The 24,275-nt window shown below is 38.1% G+C and overlaps 1 protein-coding gene across 4 annotated transcripts in view; it reads right to left on the bottom strand.

The window, feature by feature from the left end:
• LOC130920156 (caskin-1-like) overlaps positions 1–24,275 on the bottom strand; it is a 115,609-nt gene that overhangs the window by 56,556 nt on the left and 34,778 nt on the right. For all 4 annotated transcript variants that reach the window (XM_057843106.1, XM_057843107.1, XM_057843108.1 and 1 more), the window contains exons 4-8: positions 19,194–19,339; positions 13,761–13,856; positions 9,751–9,872; positions 9,535–9,643; positions 3,315–3,423 (exon numbers count right to left, since the gene is read on the bottom strand). In XM_057843106.1, the coding sequence (XP_057699089.1) occupies positions 3,315–3,423; positions 9,535–9,643; positions 9,751–9,872; positions 13,761–13,856; positions 19,194–19,339 (582 nt within the window). The remainder of the gene's footprint in view (positions 1–3,314; positions 3,424–9,534; positions 9,644–9,750; positions 9,873–13,760; positions 13,857–19,193; positions 19,340–24,275) is intronic.

The following is a 24,275-nucleotide window of genomic DNA, read 5'->3' as shown; positions in this document are numbered from 1 at the left end:
TTTTTTTCCCTTGGAGGAGGAGCCTGGCTAGTAAAAAAGGAAATGCCCCGGTCCCAGCAGGGGGCGCCAGGCGTAATGGGTAATATTTCAATGCAGTCGTGTTCAGGCTGGGATACCTCACATACATGCCAGATATGAAAGATTGAACCTTGGATCGGGGGTTATTAGCCATTTACTGAATTTAGTGTTTTGCCCCAAAAAGGGCCGACTTTGGCACCCTGCCCAAGCCAGGTCTGCGAATGGAAACTCACAATTTTGATAACTTCAGATCTCAGATGTCTCCTGAACAGTCTCACCAATTTTGAGGAGGATCCAACTAACTGTCTAGGTGCCAAGGTCTCAAATGTGCAACCTGTAAATCGATTTCACATTCAATCCAAAATACCCGATTTCCTGTTGAGTTTGGAATATGAGTGCTAGACAAAACTTTTTGGAGTTTTGCACAAGGTATTGACTCCCCAAATGTCATTGCTCTATGCTGAGAAAAACCTAATGATGAGAATTTCATTGCTCTATGCTGAGAAAAACCTAATAGGAGAGACCTTTTTGAAATATTAAGGGGGCGCCACTGAGCCATGTTGTTACGTTTTGTCGCAACTTTGCAAAATTATCAAAATTAACAACAAGCCGCATGTATCTGCAAATTTTGGTGAGTTTTCGAGCATGTTAAGGCTTTCAAATTGGTCATTTTCATTTGCCCTGAAAAAAAGAAAATAATCCTTTGCATTACAATAGAGCTGTCGCACAGTTGGTGCTCGGGACCTAACTAGAAAATGCAATTTCTGGAGACATTGCGATGCTTGGTTTGGTAGGTAAACACCTTAGGGTCACTTCCTGTTTATGTCAGGTCACACAAAGGGGGGGGCAACGGTGGCGCAGGTGGTTCATTGGGTCGTCCACCGATTGACGGATTGGGGGTTCAATTCCAGCTCATGTCTGTGCCCATTGTCGTTGTATCCTTGGGCAAGATACTTCACCCTACTTGTTTTGTAAAAGGAGTATGAGAACATATGGTCGGAAAGGCCGATGGTGCGGATTGGCTGCCTCACTTTTGTCGGACTGCCCCAGGACAGCAGTGGCTACAGTAGTGGCTTAACACCATTGAGAGCAGAGTGAAAGAATAATGCAATGTAAAGAGTCTTTGATTGTCCAAAAAAGCGCTATATAAATCCAAAGCATTAGTATTATTATTACTTCCTGTTAATTTAGGGGCATTTGGGGCTCACTTCCTGTTGAATTTAGGTAATTTCAGGCACACTTAATGTTCATATTGGGTCACTTCCTGTTTATTTTAGGTAATTTCGGGCTCACTTCATGTTCATATTGGGTCACTTCCTGTTGATTTGGGGGCATTTCCGGGTAACTTCCGGTTGATATTGGGTCACTTAGGTTGGAAATCAATAGGAGTGAATGGAAGTTTTTGTGCTATTGAAATGAATGGAAGGTGAATATGGCCATTGGAAATGAATGGAAAATTTTGGCCATTAGAAATGAATGCGTATGTTTTTGGCTAATTTTGGCTGAACAGTACGATGAAGCAAAAACGTTTGTGTCCCTTAGCTTTCCGAATTTTTTTGATGTATAAATGATATGATTGGGACAAAAACTGTCGGACAAGTAGGGTTTTGAAATTTCACTTAAAATTTTTTTTATAGGTTTTTGGGCGAACCAGTAACTTTTGGGGTTCCAAACAAAAGAGGGCCTGTGTCGCATGAGAATTCGTTTCGTTTTGGTGTTTGAGTGGTGTCGGTGGGTCAAAGGGTTTTGGCTGGGAAGAAAAGTCAATGAAAAAGGAATATAATAGATGGCAGCTTTTGCATTACATGCAAAGCTACCATCAATAATGACTTGGTTAACTAGTCACCAGAAGATCTTTTAATTTATCTGTCAAGGTCACATTAGGGAAACTTCAAATATGAAATGCTTTTTCAAAATCTGGCAGATGGTTATTCATGCAACAAAATACAGAGGACCACCACATCCACTGTTTTCATGTCATGTCGAATATAGAAATGTTGCTTTGTGTCATTTGTTGGCTGAGCAAAATTAGCACTTCTCCAGTTATGCTGATTTTTTCCCCCCTGCTATTTTGAGGAAAAATGTGCGAAAAGAGGAATACGACAATCTGCTAACTGTTAATTAGATGACTGCCTTCATTAGGAAAAAAAAAAAAAAAAAAAAAAAAAAAAATCAACGCACATGTATAACTAGACTTTTAACATTTCTTAATACTAGTGTTGCACCGATACAGATACTAGTATCAAAAGGAGCCATGATACAGCACTATTGGAAATAATGCTAAATAATACGATGAAATAATGCACTAATGCTGCGCATTATATGCTCTTCGACAGTCGAGATTTAGTTTCCAACCACTGGTTGTCCTCTCCATGATAGCCACCAGTAGAGAACACTGCCGTAAAATATGCAGCACTTGTCACCCTCCCTAGGATGGCCGCTGATAATAAATGCCGCTAAAGGAGAAACCGAAGAGGAAGTAAACAACAGAAAAGAAAATGACGAAGAACATATTAAAGGTTGGGGGAAAAATTGTATATTTATTTTCTAAGATGGAAAATGGTGTGGTGTTTTGAGCTGAGGAGTTTTTATTATGCTCATTTAGCAGACATAATTCCGATGTTAGAGCCTATACTTTAAATGGTGAATAAATGTATACGTCAAATGGTAATACCAACCAGAATTTAATGTTTTATAAACACTGACATTGACATGAATATGTATGAATATATATTTAAATATATGAATGCATAAATTCATGTTTGATGTTAGCTTTGTTAGAAGGAGGGAAAATGGGGAAAAAGTAGGCTAGCAAACCTGTTTAGTCTGCTCGCAAAAATAGTTAACACATGAGCTAAGCTAACGTACTACATACAGTCTTTTTGAAGCAGCAATTATTTTACATTCAAGAAAATATACAGTAATTTAGTAATTAAAAAATATACACAGTATATATATTTTAAAAGGGGTATCTGTACAGCATCTGCATCGACTGATAGTATTAGATTTGGTATGAGACACAAAATGGTATTGGTGCAACACTACTCAATACTTACATTTTCTTAGGATTTTAACATTAATACTGGTGTTCTTATTTCAAAAGAAAGACATGTAAGCGGAATTACACCGATAGTTAATATTAGCCGCTAACTAGTAATTAGCCTGGTGGATTGAATTAAATCATTAGATACAATTCATTGGGGAAATATATATTGAGATAATTGAGTTACAAGCATTAATGACCATTTTGCTCATGTTGTAAGTCAGTACTGTTAAATTTTCCCTTGTGAGCTTACCTCTGAGGAGTTGTTTGATCTCACGGCTAGCCTGCGTGGTGGTGAACTGGTTCACGATGTCCAGTGCTGTCTGACTCAGCGTGTTCCTCACTCCAGCACTTATGCCACTCTGTGTAAAGAAATGATAAAACACAGTATTACATTTTGAGTTTCCGTATAGCAATATTTACTCTTAGCACTCTTACTCTGTGATCCTGCAACAACCTTTTGAATCTTTACTAGTAAGGCTGCAACTAGCGATTAATCGATTGAGTAATCTGATATATGTCATTTTTTAGATTACCTTCACAATTTAACCAGGCATGTCTTAAGTAACAATGAAGACAAATCTACTATTTCCTTCAAAAATAATATTTTATTACAGCTCCCTGACTTAATTGTAGTCTCCAACTGTACTGTTTTAACTACCTAAAACTTGTTAAAGTTTTTAATAAAGGTTCTGAGTATAAAACATAAAAAAGAATTTCTCAGACAAAAGTCCTGTTCATTCAAATTAAAAATAAGTGCTGCTGATTGGCATTTTTTCTTGTGGGAAAAAGTGCTGATATACAGTAAATTGTGTCAATGACTCATTTACCGTAATTTTTGGATTACAAGCCGTTACTTTTTCCCCTCATTTTGAATCCTGCGCCTTATAGTTAATAGGTAACGCTTTATTTGACAGTGGCGTCAGAAGACTGTCATAAGCCCCGTCATAATTATGACATGACACTATCCTGGGCATTACTGAATGCTTATGACAGATTTCATTAAGTGTCATCCAGCAAATTATGTCCCAAACTCCATTTATGTCCAGCTCGGATCTTTTACATCAATTCAAAAGTGAGATAATTTGCCAGATGACAGTAAATGACATCTGTTATAAGCATTCATCAATGCTCATGAGAGTGTCATGCCATAATTATGATTGTCTAATGGCACCACTGTCAAATAAGGCGTTACCAAATACCATACCTAGCAATTAATGAAACAACTGGAACAGTAACTGAAGAAATTCTGAGCACAGAACATGAATTTTGATTGTTATTTACGTCTGTAGCGCTGCAATGCATGCTAGGAGGCATGTTGGTCGACAACATCGTTGACAGCAGGTGGCAGCAGACGTTGACTGTCTCCCTCAAGGGAGCAGTGATGGCCAAATGAAGCTTCTTGAAGCTATGAACCAAGTGGTTCAAAGCTTCATGGTGGTTCATTTTGTCCTATGACAGTCTTATGATGCTGCTGTCGAATAAAGTGTTACCGGTTAATATCTTTTGGTGTAAATATTCTATAATATAGTGAGGAGAGCTGCGGCTTGTATACCAGTGCGGCTTATCTATCAACAAATGTCGTTTTCTTGTCAAATTTGGTGGGTGGCGGCTTACAGTCAGGTGCGCCTTATAGTCCGAAAATTATGGTATTTTCTTAATCAGAATCAGAAAAAAAAAAAAATCGAACAAGGAAGAGGCAGACTGTAATGATTCTGTTTTCTTTATCAAACAATCCAAATCTAATTTCAAAGCACACTCTCTTGTATGACAATTTACAGTTTGTGTTTGTGTTGAAAGGAGATTCTAAGCTGTTACATGAATGGATTCATGTGAGTGGTTTCTTTACAAAAAGAAATGAGACAACTTTACTATCTAACAATAACTCAAGTGCTAATATGCTCCTCCAAAACACAATACAAACTGGAACATGACACTGATTAGCACACTCACTAACTAGCTTAGCGGTAAACTGTAACGGCTCATCAACAAAGAATACAAAAGAACACAAACAATACAACTGTCTTTATTCACTCACCTCTGACAGAAGCACACTGGATCTAACAACACAAAAGATAATCTAACTCTAGACACTTCGTAATATTGATTCAGCAGCAGTTGCAGCAGTGAACTCTCTCTCTCTATTGCTCTAATTACTGGCGCGCATCCGCAAAAGACTCAAACGGGACTGGTCGTAGCTGCCAGCAAAAATCGATTATCAAATTACTTGGCAACTAATTTAATAATCGATTTAACCGATTAGTTTTTGCAGCCTTATTTCTTAGCTATTTGATTTGAGATAAGAGCGTGGTCAGAATATATGATTCAAGCCGTATCCCAAGCCACTACTTTACTTACATTCCACCCATTAGTATTCCTCTCCTGAATCAGGCCGTTCTGTTCACTTGCCTTATGCTTCAAATGCAGAACATTCCTTCAGCCTCACTTTCACTCCAATGAATCACTGGAGCCTCACTCTCGTCCAGAAGCCTGACAACAAAAGCTCCGTAATGACTTTTCCGGCTAATGTCCCCAAAATTGCATCATCTCTCGAGCGTGACAAATATCGCCCAGCCCGGCATAGTCCATGAAAAAAAAATCTGGTAACGCTCAACTTGTTTTCTACTCTGGCAATTTTGCACACAGACAGGCAAAAAAGGCAATGACAGTGATTAACTGGGAAGGTTGGCAGTGATCGTTCAAAAGTCAATCATTCCTTTAAAGGAAAAACATTGCAGCTATGCTAAATTGTTAACCATTGGATGAAGTTGATCGCAATTTATTGGTAAATCTCAAAGCTTGTGTCAGTCGAACGCATCCTGGTTTTAAAATACAGAAAGCTGATGTATCAGTGTATCGTCCTTCCTTCAGAGCCACTTTAGCCTATCATCCCCCCTCTCTTAACATTCCTGAAAGCAAATTAAATCCAGTTTTTATCTGCTAAAAAAGGGCAAGAAGGGAAATCTACTGGGGGGAGTGAATGTCGCTAGGACTCCTTTGCAAGATCATGTAAGCATGCTGTTAAGTTTAAATAGCTGCGCTGAGCCAACACACCCTCATTCAAGAAACATGTTGTCTCTACTAGCAAGAAGAGTGCACGCTACAGAGCTATTTGCTGGCGCCAGGCAACTTTCGGTTTTGGTAATTTTATTTCGGTCAACAACAACAACAACAACAAACAACGCTTCGGACCAAAACCGAACTTTTTCAACCACCAAAGTTTTGGTGCATCTGAGAAATGACCAGTAATATTCTCAACTGTTGTGTGCCATAAGGTTTCAGTGTCCAAAAAGAAAACATTAGTAGAGATGTCCTGATCGATGCCGATCGATCTGGTCCGATCACGTCATTTTCAAAGTATCGGAATCGGCAAAAAAATATCGGACATGCCTTTTAAAAAAAAAATTTTTTTTAATTAAATCGTTTTCTAATTGTATTTAACGTTACAGACATAATGTGTTACACTCTTCCAGAGTCTTTAGTTTAAACTTAAGGTAGGGTTATCAAACTTATCGCGTTAACGGCGAGAATTAATATTTTTTACGTTTATCACGTTACAATATTTAACGCAATTAACGCATGCGCTGCACGACCCACTCACGCATTGTCTCGTTCAATCTATAATAGCGCCGTTTTACACATACAGTATATAGAGCTAAAAGGCAGCGTAAAATGAGTAGAGAGAATATTGGCTGCCTTTGGAGCCTTTATAAATGGCTAAAACCTTGCAATCCCTCTCCCAACAATTAGAATAATCGTGGGAAGCAATGTGGGGAAGAAAGGTAGTAGTTGATCTTTTTCTTAACACCCTATGTTATTTCCCAACGCAGAGAAGATATATCAATTGGTACCACGACGCACAGTCATGGTTGCACTTCCCATCATGCATTTGGGCAGAATTTAAATGGCTACAGAATCATTTACTGAAAGCTCAACAAATACACTAGATGGCAATATTTAGTCACAATATACAAAGTCACATTTTTCCTTTAAGAATTACAAGTCTTTCTATCCGTGGATCCCTCTCACAGAAAGAATGTTAATAATGTAACTGCCATCTTGAGGATTTATTGTCATAATAAACAAATACAGTACTTATGTACTGTATGTTGAATGTATATATTCGTCCGAGTTTTATTCATTTTTTTCTTAATGCATTGCCAAAATGTATATGATCGGGAAAAATTATCGGGAATGATTGGAATTGAATCGGGAGCAAAAAAAGCAATCGGATCGGGAAATATCGGGATCGGCAGATACTCAAACTAAAACGATCAGGATCGGATCGGGAGCAAAAAAACATGATCGGAAAAACCCTAATAAGTAGATCTTTTTTGGTTGGTTGAAAAGTTGTGCGGTTAAAAAAAAAAAAAAAAAAAAAAGTAAGTACAGGTAGTCCTCGGGTTACGAACGAGTTCTGTTCCTACGCTGGTGATTTAACCCGAATATCCGCGTAAATCGGAATTAACCCTTGAAAAAAAAAAAAAGTCCAAAGTATTTTATTTTGTTTAACTCATTTGCTCCCCAAAACGTATAAATACGTTCTATTTTTCATTGTTTCAGTGTCCCAAAGACGTGTTTATACGTCTTTTACGTTTTTTTTTCACAATGATTCAATTTAGCTCCAAAGCACAGCGCTGAAAATCCATTTTAAAGCAATAAAACTGGCCGCTGGAGGGCAGTAGCGTAAGACCCGCAACCCGATTCAACGGATCGAACGGCCGGGCCGCCGGTGGAAGACGACCGAATGGACGTCCAGGATGCCAGGCGGCGGACGACCGAGAAAAACAACAGGGAGGACGCCCGGGATGCCAGGCATTGGAAGACCGAGCAGAACGACCGGGACCACGAGTGCAGCGGCCGATGCCATTGGGTCCGTGCTGCTCGCCGAGCAGAGCCCGCGCCGCCGTGCTCGGTCGCTCGCGTCCCCAGCACCCTCCAGTGTCCCGCACGGAAACGCACGTGGCCAAACCAGCTCCCTCCCAGGAACACGAGTTTCCCAGGCGAATTCTGCCACGAGGCAGTGGTAACCACAAAAGAAAGGCTAAAAAAATCCATCTTTATGAGACAAGCGGCGATGAGGGAAAAGTTTACCTGGCTGTTGCGGCCACAACAGCGTCATCTCTTAGTTAGTTAGTTGTGTGTAAATAAATTGTTACTTTGCTATCAAAAGTTCTATTTGTCTTGTTATTTATGTTATTTTGTAAAAGGAAGACATTATTCAGATATTTGGGATGTAACTAAAGCAAAAAATAGCTGTGTTAAAGTCAAAGTTATGTTTGAAATGTATGTGTTTACAAAAAGCTCAATTTCTGTTTTTTCATCAGAAATTGGAAAATTGCTCAAACTAAGCTATTTTCTAATGCTGATTTCTAAAGAATGGAAAAAGATATGAACTAACTTTTTTTCCCGCTGAAAGAAGAGAGTCTAATCTTTTTTTTGGTGGTTTCCATGTTTATATAGCAGTAGAACAGAATTTTCTCTGGGCCTTGCAAAATCATTTAAAATCTAGTAAAATGACCTGGAGCAAAGGGCCTTGCTCTGGTGAAAATGGCTGGGAGTGAATGCATTAATCTACTAAATTTGCATTTTCAGACGAGATTGATGTTTGAACACCAATTGTTTTGTGTCAGGTGATTTATTGTTAAAATGTGTGTCGCTTTGAATATAAGTTTACATACGTGTGCTACAGCTTTACAAATTAGGACAGAACACATCAAGTTAATAAAGTACTAATTAGTGCTGCAACAATTAATCGATTTACTCGAGTATTCAATTAGAAAAAAAGATTCGTATTAAATTTTGCTGCTTGAGTATTCGTTTAATTAAAGTGGCGTTGTAATGGTCTGTTATTAACGTGTTTGCATTTAGTTTTATTGATTTGGGTGGATACACTGCCCACTAGTCTGGCTCATTTCACTTGGCCGAATCCAGATGCTCTCTGTTAAGACCAACATAAGCTAAGTTTTTGTTTAAGCTAATGTTTCTTTTAATGCATTCGTAATTTAGTTTAAAGGTATATTTAGCCGTATTTTGTGGGAATATGTGTCTGAACCATTTGTTAAGAGCATTGCAAAAAAAATAACATCGGCATTTTATCGCATTTAAGCTAGCGGACTTTTGCTATGTAAGTTAGCCAATTGTTCTTTTGTTGTACATAGATCCTCATTTATTTTTTTTTACCGTTTGAGGCTCAGCTCAGGTATTTTAATTTTTTATGTTCCTCAATCGATTACTCGATTATTCGAACTAACTAGTTCATTGATTAATCGACTACTAAAATAATCGATAGCTGCAGACATAGCACTAATAATAAGGTACTGTTTAGGCAGCTTTAAAAAATATATAATTTTAAAAAATCATAAAAACAACTGGTAACAATGACGGACGAGACTCCGGCGTCATAAATTCGAAATCGCGTTAGTCGAGTCCGTCGTAACTCAGGGACTACCTGTACTGTAGTTTAGACTTACTTCAAGCAGGAGTCGCACTACCTCCGTTTTCCCACAGAGGGCGGCCTGATGTAGAGCTGTACCAGACTCGGACTGCCTGTTGATGTCAATGCCAGCCTGAATCAGCAACCTGCAACACAAATTCGCTTTATTCAATTAAGCATATGCAACGTTTCAAGGTGTTTTCAAAAGCAGTACAGGTTAAAAGTATTTACTGCTGAGGTGAGATGTTCAGACCTTATTACGTCCATGTGTCCGTTCTTGGCAGCCAGATGGAGGGGCGAGACCCCATTGGGGTCGGAGGGTTTGGGCTCCAGCATGGCGGCGCACATGTTGCTGCTGAGGAGGAGCTGAACCACCTAACGCAAATATACAATGCTAGTTTAATAGCCTGAATGGACATGCATAGAATTTCAGTTAATGCGCAATTTCTGATGTATTCCGAAAGGGCTTCAAACTACACAATGGAGTAATCAGGGACAAGGCATGCAATTAATTCAGCGTTGTGGTTTTTAATTGAATGTCTTCTAATGATGGATGAGACCTTTTTTAAACACTGCTGATTCAAATTCAATAAAAACAGGCTATTGTTTTGTTTTGAGCAACTCATGGATAATGCGATGTTTGTGTTAGGCACTGTGTTAATTTTGTTGTTGTCTTGTTGAATTACATAAGCGGTGTAATATATTAGAAACAGCTCTCAGTTCATGCAGTGGTGTTGTATACCACTGCATCATTTAAGCACATTAATACTGATTAAAATCCTGAAATGTACATGCGGTGTACCATGCATATTAGCAGTTCGGCATTTTTAAATTTGCCTTTGAATTAGAGGTGCAACAATTAATCGACAAATATAGCAAATTAATTGACAACTATTTTGATAACCGATTAATGATTTAGGACCTTCTTCACCTTAAACTTGACTAAATTCTTGAAATTATAACATATACAGTGATATGAAAAAGTATCTGAACCTTTTGGAATTCCTCACATTTCTGCATAAAATCACCATCAAAATGTGATCTGATCTTTGTCAAAATAACACAGATGAAAAAACAGTGTCTAACTAAAACCACGCAAACATTTATAGGTTTTCACATTTCAATGAGGATAGTATGCAAACAATGACGGAAGGGGGAAAAATAAGTAAGTGAACCATCACATTTTAATATTTTGTGCCCCCCCCCCCTTTTTTTTTTGGCAGCAATAACTTCAACCAGACACTTCCTGTAGCTGCAGATCAGTCTGGCACATCGATCAGGACTAAGTTTGGCCCATTCTTCTCTGCAAAACTGCTGTAGTTCAGTCAGAATCCTGACATGAGTCGCTGTCTTTAGGTCATACCACAGCATATCAATGGGGTTCAAGTCTGGACTTTGACTTGGCCACTCCAGAATGTGTATTTCGTTCCTCTGAAACCAATCTGAAGTTGATTTACTTCTGTGTTTTGGATCTTGCTCTTGTAGCAGCTGACAGGTTTTCCTGAAAAACATCCTGATAAACTTTTGAATTCATTCTTCCATTAATGATTGCAAGTTGTCCAGGCCCTAAGAGAGCATAACAGCCCCAAATCATAATGCTCCCTCAACAATGTTTCACGGTGGGGATGAGGTGTTGATGGTGGTGAGCTCTCCACACATGATGTTGTGTGTTACTCCCAGCAACTTTGGTTTCATCAGTCCACAAAATATTTTGCCAAAACGTCTGTGGAGTGTCCAAGTGCCTTTTTGAGAACATTAAACGAGCAACAATGTTTTTTTTAAGACAGCAGTGGCTTCCTCCGTGGATTCCTCCCATGACCACCATTATTGGCCATAGTTTTACATATAGTTGATGTGTGCACAGAGATATTGGACTGGGCCAGTGATTTCTGTAAGTCTTTAGCAGACACTCTAGGGTTCTTTTTTACCTCTCTGAGTATTCTGCGCTGAACTCTTGGCATCATCTTTGGTGGACAGCCACTCCTTCTGAGAGAAGTAACAAAGCCAAACTCTCCATTTGTAGACAACTTCTCTGACTGTCGATTGATGAACATCCAGACTTTTAGAGATGGTTTTGTATCCTTTCCCAGCTTTATACAAATCAACAATCCTTGACCGCAGTTCTTTTAAACTGCTCTTTTGACCGTACCATGATGCACATCAGACACTGTTTTACATCTGTGTGATTTTGACAAAAAAGAGATAACATTTAATGGTGATTTTATGCTGAAATGTGAGAAATTACAAAAGGTTCAGATACTTTTTCATACCACTGTATATAACCGCTCAGGTTTAAATATTATCAGACTTCTTTGTTATGTTATTCTTTAGTCAAAGGAGCACATGAACAAAAATCTGCTTTTACTTTGGAAGACAACAATTAAAATTTTTGCCAATTTTCAGACATCTTACTGTCTAAACTACGTTCTTAAAAAGGCTGCAACAACTAATTGATTAGCTCAATTAATAAATTAGTTGCCAACAAATTTGATAATCCATTTTTGCCGGCAGCTATGAGCAGTCCCGTTTGCGTCCTTGTTTGTGTGTAATAAATGGTTGCGTGCGCGCGCGTGCCAGTGATTAGCGCAAGAGAGAGAGTTCACTGCTACACGCAGGTTGGATTGCTGAATAATATTACAAAGTGTCAAGAGCTAAATTGTCTTTTGTGTCGTTAGATCCAGTATGCCTCAGTCAGAGGTGAGTACATGAAACTAATTGTATTGTTTGTATTCTTTGTTGATGAGACGTTACTGCTTAGCACGGGACGCTAGGCTAGTTAGCGATTATGCTAATCAGTGTCCTAGGTGTCCGTTTTTATTGTGTTTTGGAGATGCATATGAGCACTCGATTTTTTATTAGATATTAAAGTTGTCTCATTTCTTTTTATAAATATACCACACACATAAACCCAGTTAAGTCTCCTTTAAAAACAAACTCCCATTCAAACTGTAGATTGTCATAGAAGAGAGTGTGCGTTGAAATTGGATTTTGTCTTTATTGTTACTTACAGTATGCTTTAAAACAACTTCAAGTGAAATTGTGATGTAATTGAAAAAAGTAATATTTATCCGATTAATCGTTTAATTAATCGTCCAATTAATTGATCATAAGAATAATCGTTGTTGTAGTTACAGCCCTACTTTAAATCATTTTTACATTTTCACCGATTTTACATTTGTTAATTATTGTTTGGAGGCCATTTTTAAAAGGTGAACCTACCGTATTTTTCGGACTATAAGTCACACCTGTGTATAACTCGCACAAGCCAATGCGCAATGAAGGGGGAAAAAAACATACTGTATAAGTTTTTCATTTTTGGGGGTAGATTTATTTGATAAAATCCAAGGTCATCTTGAAAGGCAATTTAAAATAAAAACAGATTACAAAACAACAGGCTGAATAAGTGTACAGTGTGCTAACGTTACACTACTGCTCAATTACCGTTTTCCGCTGCATATTTCACTACTTGCATCTTATAATCTGGAGGATATGATTTTCTTTTCGGTACCATTTTGTTCAGCCCTTCTCAGTTGTTTTTATAAGTTACCGCCAATGTTGAAATACATGCCTTAAGCGCCCTCTCGCTTGCAGTTTAGTGTCAAAATAACATTGGAAATGTGTTAATAATTTCACACATTAGTCGCTCCAGAGTATATATCTAACCCCAGGCCAAACTATGAAAAAAAACTGCGACTTATGGTCTGAAAAATACGGTACATTAACCCCAACAAAACCAACCAAACAATCCAAAACAAGCAACAGAAAATGGTCTATTATTCAATCATTATGGCAATCTTCTATGAGCCCATGTAAGCAGTATGTCTTTTCAATCATTTTCTTAATTAATATTCATCCCCTTTTGTCCATTTAAGCTCCTTTAAGTCATTGAGGTTTAAGGTTTTGAAACTCAAGCGGAATTCAAACTGAAAAACCACCTCCAGAGAGCCATGAGCACATTTCCTAAAATGGAATCCCAGAAAATATGAAAATGGTTTGCCACGGTTTCCACAAGACCTCCAGCAACAAGTCTAAGACCAATATTTAGTTCCCGAGACTATTTTTATCTAGAATACTTCCTCAGGAGTGAAAGCTTGCTGAAAATGATAGGAAACTCCCATAATGTTTTTTTCCCCGTGTCAGTGGAGGGCTATGAATTTGGTACTCAGGCTTTCATTGTGCACGTACTCCACTTTTTAAAACCAAATGAAACCCGACCACTCACCATTGACTTTCCCGAGCTATTTATTTTGTTTTCAGACTCACCGCGACACGTCCAAATTCACAAGCGAGGTCCAGCGGCGTCTTTCCCGCCATGTCTGAGATACATGTGTTGGACTGGTGTTGCAGCAACATTTCAGACTGTAAACAAAACAGTGCTTGTAAATGACACGTGAAAAACACCTCACGAATACTTAAAAACCAGCGTTGTTTTCGTCAACAATGACAATAACGAAAATATTTCATCGACTAACAATTTTTTCATGACGATGACGAGCTAAAAACGTGGCTTGGGAAACTGGAACATAACCGGACAAATGCCAGTTTTGTTCTGACGAGACGACAAAGAAACGAAAATGTGACAGTTTCTGTCATATGTTCGCAATGCGTGACATTTTCAGATTGTCGCGTTAGAATAGCATTCGCATTAGCATCAACAATAGCGTGGCAAGCATCCTCTGAAACGCTCGGACAACTTTTTTTTTTACAGTTTGTGGCTTATAAGTGGGTTTAATTGAAAAAATGGACTGCTTTTCCTGCTAAATGTGTCTTATCATCACAAAGTTGCCGCCTTTGTAGACACTACGATATGTGCTCGTCTACCTATGTTCATTCGAAATTGTTGGAAAACTTGATTTATTTTTTGACTAAAACTTTTGAACATAGACTCAACCATTAGTTGACAAAACAGCTCCCATAGACATTGTGCCTCGCCTTCCTGTAGGGGGCAGACCCAGGCAGAACGATGAACTCAAACACGCTGCGTTCTAATGCCGGATTTAAGTGGAAATAGGACAAAGGTTTTACTGCATACAAGCAGGCAGGAGTGTCTCAAGAGTGATTTGGTCGAGGCTTCAAGGTAATTACTATATTAAATAGCACCATGCATGCACTTTGAAATGCTGTGAAAAAAATCAGTGGATAAAATTAGTAACTTTGGCTTGAAACTGCCTGTTTTTTTTTTTTTTTGTTTTTTTTTTTGCTTTTAACCAAGAATCTAGACTTACGTTTATATCTATAGAAATTCCGCGATTCAAGCATTTATCTACAAGAATTTTCAACTTAATAGCTTTTTCTTTCGTGATGGCCGCCATGTTGTATGACACAATACCGTACCTTTTGCTTGAAATATTTACGTATAATGAACGATAACTGCCCGTTCTTTGCTTGTGAGCAAGAATCTAGACTGTTTTACGTACATATCTATAGAAATTCCGCAATTTAAGCATTTATTTACAAGAATTTTCAACTTAAAAAGCTCCTTGTTTCGTGACGGCCGTCATGTTGGTGTAACACAGTGTTAGATAACAAGGAAATTCATGTTTTATAAAATCGAATTATTTCCAAAGCACCTGAATGCACCACGGCGAAATGTACGCCATCTCTTACTCGCCCACTCATTTGCGAGAGAGAGAGCGGGAACGTGAGTCGTTAGGAAAGCTTCCAGACGTTTCCACGTGTTGGAGACGACTGCGGTACATATTGAGCCAACGAGAGAAAAGTTATAGAAGCAAAACTATCCTGGCTGGTTTTTTTTTTTGGATTGATTCACTCGTGGAGAAGAGACTACTTGCTGCGACCTGGACTGAACCCCAACAACGAACGCCACCAGAGGCGTAGGGGAAAAATTTACAGAGAACACTGACGTTCCTTGACCACCTACGTTCGTTGAGGGCGGTAGGACAAAAGGATTCATCAGCAATCATTGGATTTTTTTTATTCTTGAGATCTCAGATTTTTCATTTTTTTTTGCGTCAGGCCTGACACCAGACTAAAGGGGAAAACAAACGATCGCAATTTAATTTTATTTTATTTTTTCTCACTGACTCTAGGTGTCGCTATTAAATTTAAAAAGTTTTCATTGCATTTATTGTTTATAAATTGTTCAAATTCAAAAAATACAGTTGTGTTCCATTACATGTTCTTTTGTCAGTGTGTCTTATGTTGTTGAGTGCCGCTGCCAATCTCCTACGGAACCTAGATTAATCGAACCCTAAAATTATACAATTTACAACCCAGTCACACGGGTAGAAGGGTTACATTGGATTACAAAATACCATACCTTTTGTTTGAAATATTCACGTAAAATGAACAATAACTGCCCATTTTTGCTTTTAACCAAGAATCGAGACTGTTTTACCTTCATATCTGTAGAAATTCCGCGATTGAAGCATTTATTTACAAGAATATTCAATTTAAAAAGCTCTTTGTTTTGTCACAGCCGCCATGTTGAATTACACAATACCGTACCTTTTGCTTGAAATATTTACATAAAATGAACGATAACTGCCCGTTTTTTGCTTTTAACCAAGAATCTAGACTGTTTTACGTTCATATCTGTAGAAATGCCGTGATTTAAGCATTTATTTACAAGAATTTTCAACTTAAAATGTTCTTTGTTTCGTAACAGCCGCCATGTTGGATTACTAAATACCGAAACTTTAGCTTGAAATATTTACGTAAAATGAACGAAAACTGCCCTTTTTTGCTTTTAACCACGAATATAGACTGTTTCACATTGATATCTATAGAAATTTCGCGATTTAAGAATTATTTTAAAAGATTTTTCAACTTAAAAAGATCTTTGTTTCATGACAGCTGCCATGCTGGATTACACAATACGGTAACTTTGGCTTGAAATATTTACATAAATTGAACGATAACTGCCCTTTTTTTTCATTTTTAAGCAGGAATCTCGACTGTTTTACATTCATATCTTAAGAAATTCCGCGATTTAAGCATTTATATACAATAATTTTCAACTTAAATTCTTTGTTTTGTGACGGCTGCCATGCTGTATTGCACTATACCGTAACTTTGGCTTGAAATATGTACGTAAAATGAACGATAACTGCCCGTTTTTTGCTTTTCACCGAGAATCTAGACTGTTGTACGTTCATAGCTATAGATTTCCACGATTTAAGCATTTATTTACTAGAATTTTCAACTTAAAAAGCTCTTTGTTTCGTGACGGCCGCCATGTTGGATTACACAATAACGTAAATTTGGCTTGAAATATTTACGTAAAATGAACGACAACAGCCCTTTTTTGGCTTTTAACCAAGAATCGAGACTGTTTTACGTTCATATCTATAAAAATTTCGCGATTTAAGCATTTATTTACAAAACGCCATGTTGGATTTTGTATCTCCACACAATAGCAGAATTCAGCCTAAATAAGTTGTGAATGTTTATAGAAAAATGCAAATTTTGCTTTTATTGAGTAAAATTAAGATGATTCTCCATGCTTGTCTCAAGTATTAAGTTTCTGATGGGAAAATTGGAGTGATTTATTAGCTGTTGAAAAGTTGCTATTTTGGGCAAAAACTTAAATGATAGGGTAAATATTGCTATTGATCCTGAAAATATAAGTGATTATATCTGCATTTGGTGATTTTTGTGAATCTGGTTTAAAATTTGCGAATTTTATTGCCATTTTAAGTTTTGTTGTACTTGTATTAAAAAAAAAAAAAAAATTAATCGGGATTTTTTTTTAGGGAACGACTTTGAATTTTTATTTTTTTTTTTTAATGTTGCTGCTCATGGAGACTCATACAGTGCCTTGCAAAAGTATTCGGCCCCCTTGAACCTTGCAACCTTTTGCCACATTTCAGGCTTCAAACATAAAGATATAAAATTTAAATTTTTCGTCAAGAATCAACAACAAGTGGGACACAATCGTGAAGTGGAACAAAATTTATTGGATAATTTAAACTTTTTTAACAAATAAAAAACTGAAAAGTGGGGCGTGCAATATTATTCGGCCCCCTTGCGTTAATACTTTGTAGCGCCACCTTTTGCTCCACTTACAGCTGCAAGTCGCTTGGGGTATGTTTCTATCAGTTTTGCACATCGAGAGACTGACATTCTTGCCTATTCTTCCTTGCAAAACAGCTCGAGCTCAGTGAGGTTGGATGGAGAGTGTTTGTGAACAGCAGTCTTCAGCTCTTTCCACAGATTCTCGATTGGATTCAGGTCTGGACTTTGACTTGGCCATTCTAACACCTGGATACGTTTATTTTTTAACCATTCCATTGTAGATTTGGCTTTATGTTTTGGATTATTGTCCTGTTGGAAGATAAATCTCCGTCCCAGTCTCAGGTCTTGTGCAGATACCAACAGGTTTTCTTCCAGAATGTTCCTGTATTTGGCTGCATCCATCTTCCCGTCAATTTTAACCATCTTCCCTGTCCCTGCTGAAGAAAAGCAGGCCCAAACCATGATGCTGCCACCACCATGTTTGACAGTGGGGATGGTGTGTTCAGGGTGATGAGCTGTGTTGCTTTTACGCCAAACATATCGTTTTGCATTGTGGCCAAAAAGTTCAATTTTGGTTTCATCTGACCAGAGCCCCTTCTTCCACATGTTTGGTGTGTCTCCCAGGTGGCTTGCGGCAAACTTTAAACGAGACTTTTTATGGATATCTTTGAGAAATGGCTTTCTTCTTGCCACTCTTCCATAAAGGCCAGATTTGTGCAGTGTACGACTGATTGTTGTCCTATGGACAGACTCTCCCACCTCAGCTGTAGATCTCTGCAGTTCATCCAGAGTGATCATGGGCCTCTTGGCTGCATCTCTGATCAGTTTTCTCCTTGTTTGAGAAGAAAGTTTGGAAGGACGGCCGGGTCTTGGTAGATTTGCAGTGGTCTGATGCTCCTTCCATTTCAATATGATGGCTTGCACAGTGCTCCTTGAGATGTTTAAAGCTTGGGAAATCTTTTTGTATCCAAATCCGGCTTTAAACTTCTCCACAACAGTATCTCAGACCTGCCTGGTGTGTTCCTTGGTTTTCATGATGCTCTCTGCACTTTAAATGGAACCCTGAGACTATCACAGAGCAGGTGCATTTATACGGAGACTTGATTACACACAGGTGGATTCTATTTATCATCACCGGTCATTTAGGATAACATTGGATCATTCAGAGATCCTCACTGAACTTCTGGAGTGAGTTTGCTGCACTGAAAGTAAAGGGGCCGAATAATATTGCACGCCCCACTTTTCAGTTTTTTATTTGTTAAAAAAGTTTAAATTATCCAATAAATGTTGTTCCACTTCACGATTGTGTCCCACTTGTTGTTGATTCTTGACAAAAAAATTAAATTTCATATCTTTATGTTTGAAGCCTGAAATGTGGCGAAAGGTAGCAAGATTCAAGGGGGCCGAATACTTTTGCAAGGCACTGTATATGCATAAGGGAGGTGCCAGTTTAGTTTTTAGATCGCTAGCGGCTTTTGGTTTAGAAAATACGTGAATTTTAAGTTTTTTGAAAATAGGCCCCCCCTACGGAGTAGTTTTGAGTAACTGTCGACTAAAACTAGACAAAATTTGTATTAGATTTCATCAACAAAACTAAACATTTTGAAATGAATAAAATAAGACGAATAAGTACTTTTTGTCCAAAATACTGAGACAAAAAATTAAAAGGGCTGCCAAAAACAACACTGGCACGAACAGGTCCAAGGACATAAGTGATACCCCGTCGTAGTGTCCATGCTGAGCAGACAGGTGGAGCGGGATCTGTCCTTCGTCCGACTGTCCGTTGACAGACGAGCCCGCCTTCAGCAGCATTTTTAATGGTTCCGTCTTGCCCTGCCAGGCGGCGTAATGCAGAGGGCGCATGCCTACACAAACAAGAATGAAAGATGTTCTGTTGTAAATAATTTTCAGTCCAATCATGGGAAATTAAATCATTTCTCAGCAGAGCAATTGGTAATCACTAATTTATTCTTCTCCATTTGATTGAATTACTGCAAGCGTGCCCCTCGTAAGCGACTATGAAGAGCACCAGATGATGTCTCCCTCAGCGCTCCCCTCGGAATTGCCGTCAAATTACTCTCGCCACACTCCGTGACCCTGATATCGCAGTGTCGTGCAGTGGGAGAGTGTCAATGCTCACAGGACCTCCAAGACAAACTGCTGGCAGACAGAGAGGTCGGCTCGAGAGAAACACTCAACGACCCGACCCAGGAACAACGCATCGAAACGAGACCAACGTGTCCACCAGTTAACGAGCGCCCTTCTTATGGCAGCCACCCAAAAAGGCCCTCAGTCGTGATTCAAATGATGAACCACATCAATGGGCTGAGTCAAGAGGACCTCCAGGCCCAGTTGAAGCAAGGGGCTACTGCACTCAGAGGGAAAATTTTGGAGCGGAAAAACACAGCAGCTGCAGGAGGAAGAGCTTGTGAGTCTAAAAAGGATGACTTTGACAGTCTTGGAAACACTTCAGTGGAAATATATGATTGGATTTGGCGCAGCAAGTCCCCAAATGACTTTAGTTTAGAGTAATTGAATTGTTAACATAATGGAGACATATTGTGAAAAATTGCTGGAAGGCTAAGTGGGTTGAATTTAGAAAGGAAAATGTCTACACCTACGTATGTTTTACTGTTTCAAAAAATACAGTATATTACACAATTTTTATACCTTAACATATAGACACTGGGCCTGCACAATATACAGTGGTATGAAAAAGTATCTGAACCTTTTGGAATTTCTGACATTTCTGCATCAAATCACCATCAAATGTGATCTGATCTTTGTCAAAATCGCACAGATGAAAAAACAGTGTCTGCTTTAACTAAAACCACCCAAACATTTATAGGTTTTCATATTTTAATGGGGATAGCATAAAAACAATGACAGAAGGGGGAAAAAATAATTAAGTGAACCCTATGCCTAAGGAGACTTAAGGAGCAATTGAAACCAATTTTTACCAAACATTTTAAGTCAGGTGTGTACCCATATCTGATGAGTGGTTTAAAGCTGCCCTGCCCACTATAAAACACACTACTGGTAAGAATTGTCTTTATGTGCATCATGGCTCGGTCAAAAGAGCTGTCTGAAGACCTGCGATCAAGGATTGTTGATTTGTAGAAAGCTGGGAAAGGATACAAAACCCTCACCAAAATTCTGGATGTTAATCAATCAACATTTAGAAAAGTTGGAGAGAGTTTGGCACTGTTGCTTCTTTCCCAAGGAGTGACCGTCCACCAAAGATGATGCCAAGAGTTCAGCGCAGAATACTCAGAGAGGTAAAAAAGAACCCTAGAGTGTCAGCTAAAGACTTACAGAAATCACTGGCACAGTCCAATGCATCTGTGCACACATCACCTATATGTAAAACTATGGCCAAGCATGGTGTTCATGTGAGAAATTCCAAAAGGTTCAGATACTTTTTCATATCACTGTATCATTTAAACATCACGATCGCAATGTGCGCATGCGCGATAGTTACATCGAAAGACGTGCAATTTTTTTTGGTAATTTTTTTTTTTTAACATGTAAACTTTTGTTTTACTTCAGAAAAGTGTGCAGATACTGGATCCCTTTTATATACAGCAAGCCTGGGTTAAACGGTATTTTTTAAATTTGGGAAGTCCCCGATCCGATCACGTGATCGGAATTCGGGCTGATTGCGCCATTTTTCAGAGGATCGGAATAGATTGAAAAGGATCAGGTTTTTAATTACAAAAATATATTCATGTTTTTCTGCTCCATGCCCCAACAGCGCCACAGCCTCTCACTCTCACTCTCCCTCATGCTAGGCAGTGCGACCAAACTGTTTTTCTTGGTCACCAATGCAGCGGGCATTTGGTACTTAATGTTAATGATGATTGACAGATTTGTAGCTTTGATCTGGCCTGAGAAACCTCGGTAGCTCTACAATCAAAGGCACAAATGCGTTAATCAGCGTTAAACTTGCAGCCCAGTCAGAAGTGTACTGTGCCAAGTCATTCATTGAGTAAGTGAGAGGCTGTTCTCGGCAGCGTGAACGTCAAAGTTTTGTGCTGGTGCAACCAATGAAAAAAGTAAGTTTGAAGCCTTGGCAAAATATATCGCAATGTTCCAAACAGAGCTATTCAAGTTATTTTGTGAAAAGTCTTCTAGTTTTAATATAGTTTTAATTACGGCTGTCAAATTTATCGCGTTAACGGGCAGTAATTAATTTTTTAAAATTAATCACGTTAAAATATTTGATGCAATTAACGCATACACGGAATGACCCTTTTTAGCACATTGAGAGTGAAAAGGCAGAGAAACGCGAGTGGACACATGCGTTCAATGGACCACACCTTTTATTGGCTTAAGCTTGGCAGCCACTACTAACAGCCATGGTTGCCCAATTTCCCATCATGCATTTGGGCGAATCAAGAGACGATCTTTTCTTAACACGCCAAATTGAACACAACGCAGAACATATTGTATACCATTTGCAGCCACTACTGACAGTCATGGTTGCCCAACTTCTCATCATGCATTTGGTCGGAGCAGGAGACATTCTTTTTCTTAATATAAAATTACTATAACTTGTACTCAAATTTATCTTTTAAGAACTACAAGTCTTTCTATCTGTGGATCCCTTTAACAGAAAGAATGTTAATAATGTTAATGCCATCTTGTAGATTTATTGTTATAATAAACAAATACAGTACTTATGTACAGTATGTTGAATGTTTATGTCCGTCTTGTGTCTTATCTTTCCATTCCAACAATAATTTACAGAAAAATATGGCATATTATAGAGATGGTTTAAATTGCGATTACTTATGATTAATTAATTTTTAAGCTGTGATTAACTCGATTAAAAATTTTAATCGTTTGACAGTCCTAGTTTTAATATAATATAAACCCCACAAAAATCGCAATGATAGTTTTTTCCAATATCGTTCAGGCCTACCGGGCACCTACAGATGACTAAACTGTGGGTACAGTTTAGTTTAGTAATCTGTGGGTACAGCAGTGTTGTTTTCGTCAACGATGACTATAACGAAAATATTTCGTTAACGAACAATTTTTTATACGAAAAAAAAAACGTGTTTTGGGAGACTAAAACATAATAAGCCTAATGTTTTCATCTGACGAGACGAGAACGTGACGAACATGCGCAATAATTTCTGTCACATGTTCACAATGTGTGAAATTTTTTGTGTAGTTAGCCTGCATCGTAGCAGTGTCTGGTTGTGTCACTCATGTGACGTGCTGCGCCCACCCCTCACCAGTGCAGTGTACTCTCCAATCTCAACGCTTGTACACACGGTAAGATTTTTCTTATCTTAGCCAGAGAGTATGCAATGTTGCTTTAGCCTTTAAAGGTCTGTGTTGAGGGATCATCACACACTAAATGTAACTCGTAGCATTAATGTAGCATTCGGGTTCACATTAGGCTAATGCTAACGGATAGCGTCTTCCTAAACTTTTTTTTTTAAATAATTTTTATTTTTAAATTTTTTTTTTTTTTTACATAGTTTGCGGCGTCCAAATGGTATAATCAATTTAACATAATGTACTGTTTTCCTGCTGAATGTGTATTATCACCAAGTTGGCGTTGTCCTTATAGACCCTACAATATGTGCTCGTCTGTCAATATTCATTCGAAATAATTGGAAACCTTTATTTATTTAATGAGTTTTGGAGTCTTTTTTTTTTCTTTTAAATTATTTTACAGACAAAAACATTTTTAGCAAACATCGACTAAAACAAAACTAAATTAGTCTTGAGGTTTTTTTGTCAACGAAAACTAGACGAACACATTTTGAGATGACTAAAATATGACCAAGACTAATAAGTTTTATCGTCCAAAAGACTAAAACTAAGACAAAAATTACCAAAAACAACACTGGGGTACAGTTTAGTAAACTGTGGGAACAGATAACTAAACTGTGGGTTCCCCGTGGGTCATCATTTTGGGTTATTGTTATTTTCTTGAGATATAATCATTGTTTCAAGTTCTCCAATTGTTCACAAACGTTAAAAAAAAGTTCCCAGTAAATACTGTAAATATAACCGCTAAAACATTTTAATTGCTCACAGCGCCACTTTAATCAACACAATAAAATACTTTTTATAGTTCACTCTCTCAACATAAATTTGATAGCTTTCTGGAAGTTTCTTTAAGAATGTTAGAAATTGGAACTTGCTAAACAGCTAAACACATTTTCTCCTGGATTATTCTTGCTAAAGCATTGTGTGTAAGTAACTTTGAAGACGAAAATAATGTACTATGCACATACAGTATGACAAAATGCACATGTGAGGTGAATGGTAGTGGGGTTATTTTTTACCTAAAATTGCAAAAGCTAGTGTGCTAATGCTAATCGCAATTGCTAACTGTTTAGCATACGGTAATTTTGTCAGTGTCTGATTATATATGTTTATGAATGATAGTAGGGAAAAGGTACGTCAGTTCATTCACTCCACATGGCTCCACGTGTCATTTAAAAGCCAACAGCGTTGACACATATTGGTCAGAGAGCACTTTACAAAAGCATTATGCCAGGAAATTCTGCGTAGACAACGTGGGCACAACATTAGACACCGTTTACTATATTTAGAAGTATCTCCACCCACACAGGAAGCATGTTGGCTCAGTATATTGGCTACTTTTCAGTCTGTCTTGTCTTTTTTTTCTCCTTAGGTAGGAACCGACGGGGATGCCAAGGTCGGCCACCTGATCCTGGCGTCTTATGCAACGTTTAGCTGCTGGCTGCTGAAGTAGATATGGGGATGTCCAAACGTTTGGCACGCAGGGCAACATATAAAAAAAAAGAAAGGGAA

This window comes from Corythoichthys intestinalis, chromosome 8 (genome assembly GCF_030265065.1).
Source record: "Corythoichthys intestinalis isolate RoL2023-P3 chromosome 8, ASM3026506v1, whole genome shotgun sequence".
Classification (NCBI taxonomy): domain Eukaryota; kingdom Metazoa; phylum Chordata; class Actinopteri; order Syngnathiformes; family Syngnathidae; genus Corythoichthys; species Corythoichthys intestinalis.
This window is presented reverse-complemented; position numbering and strand designations above follow the sequence as displayed.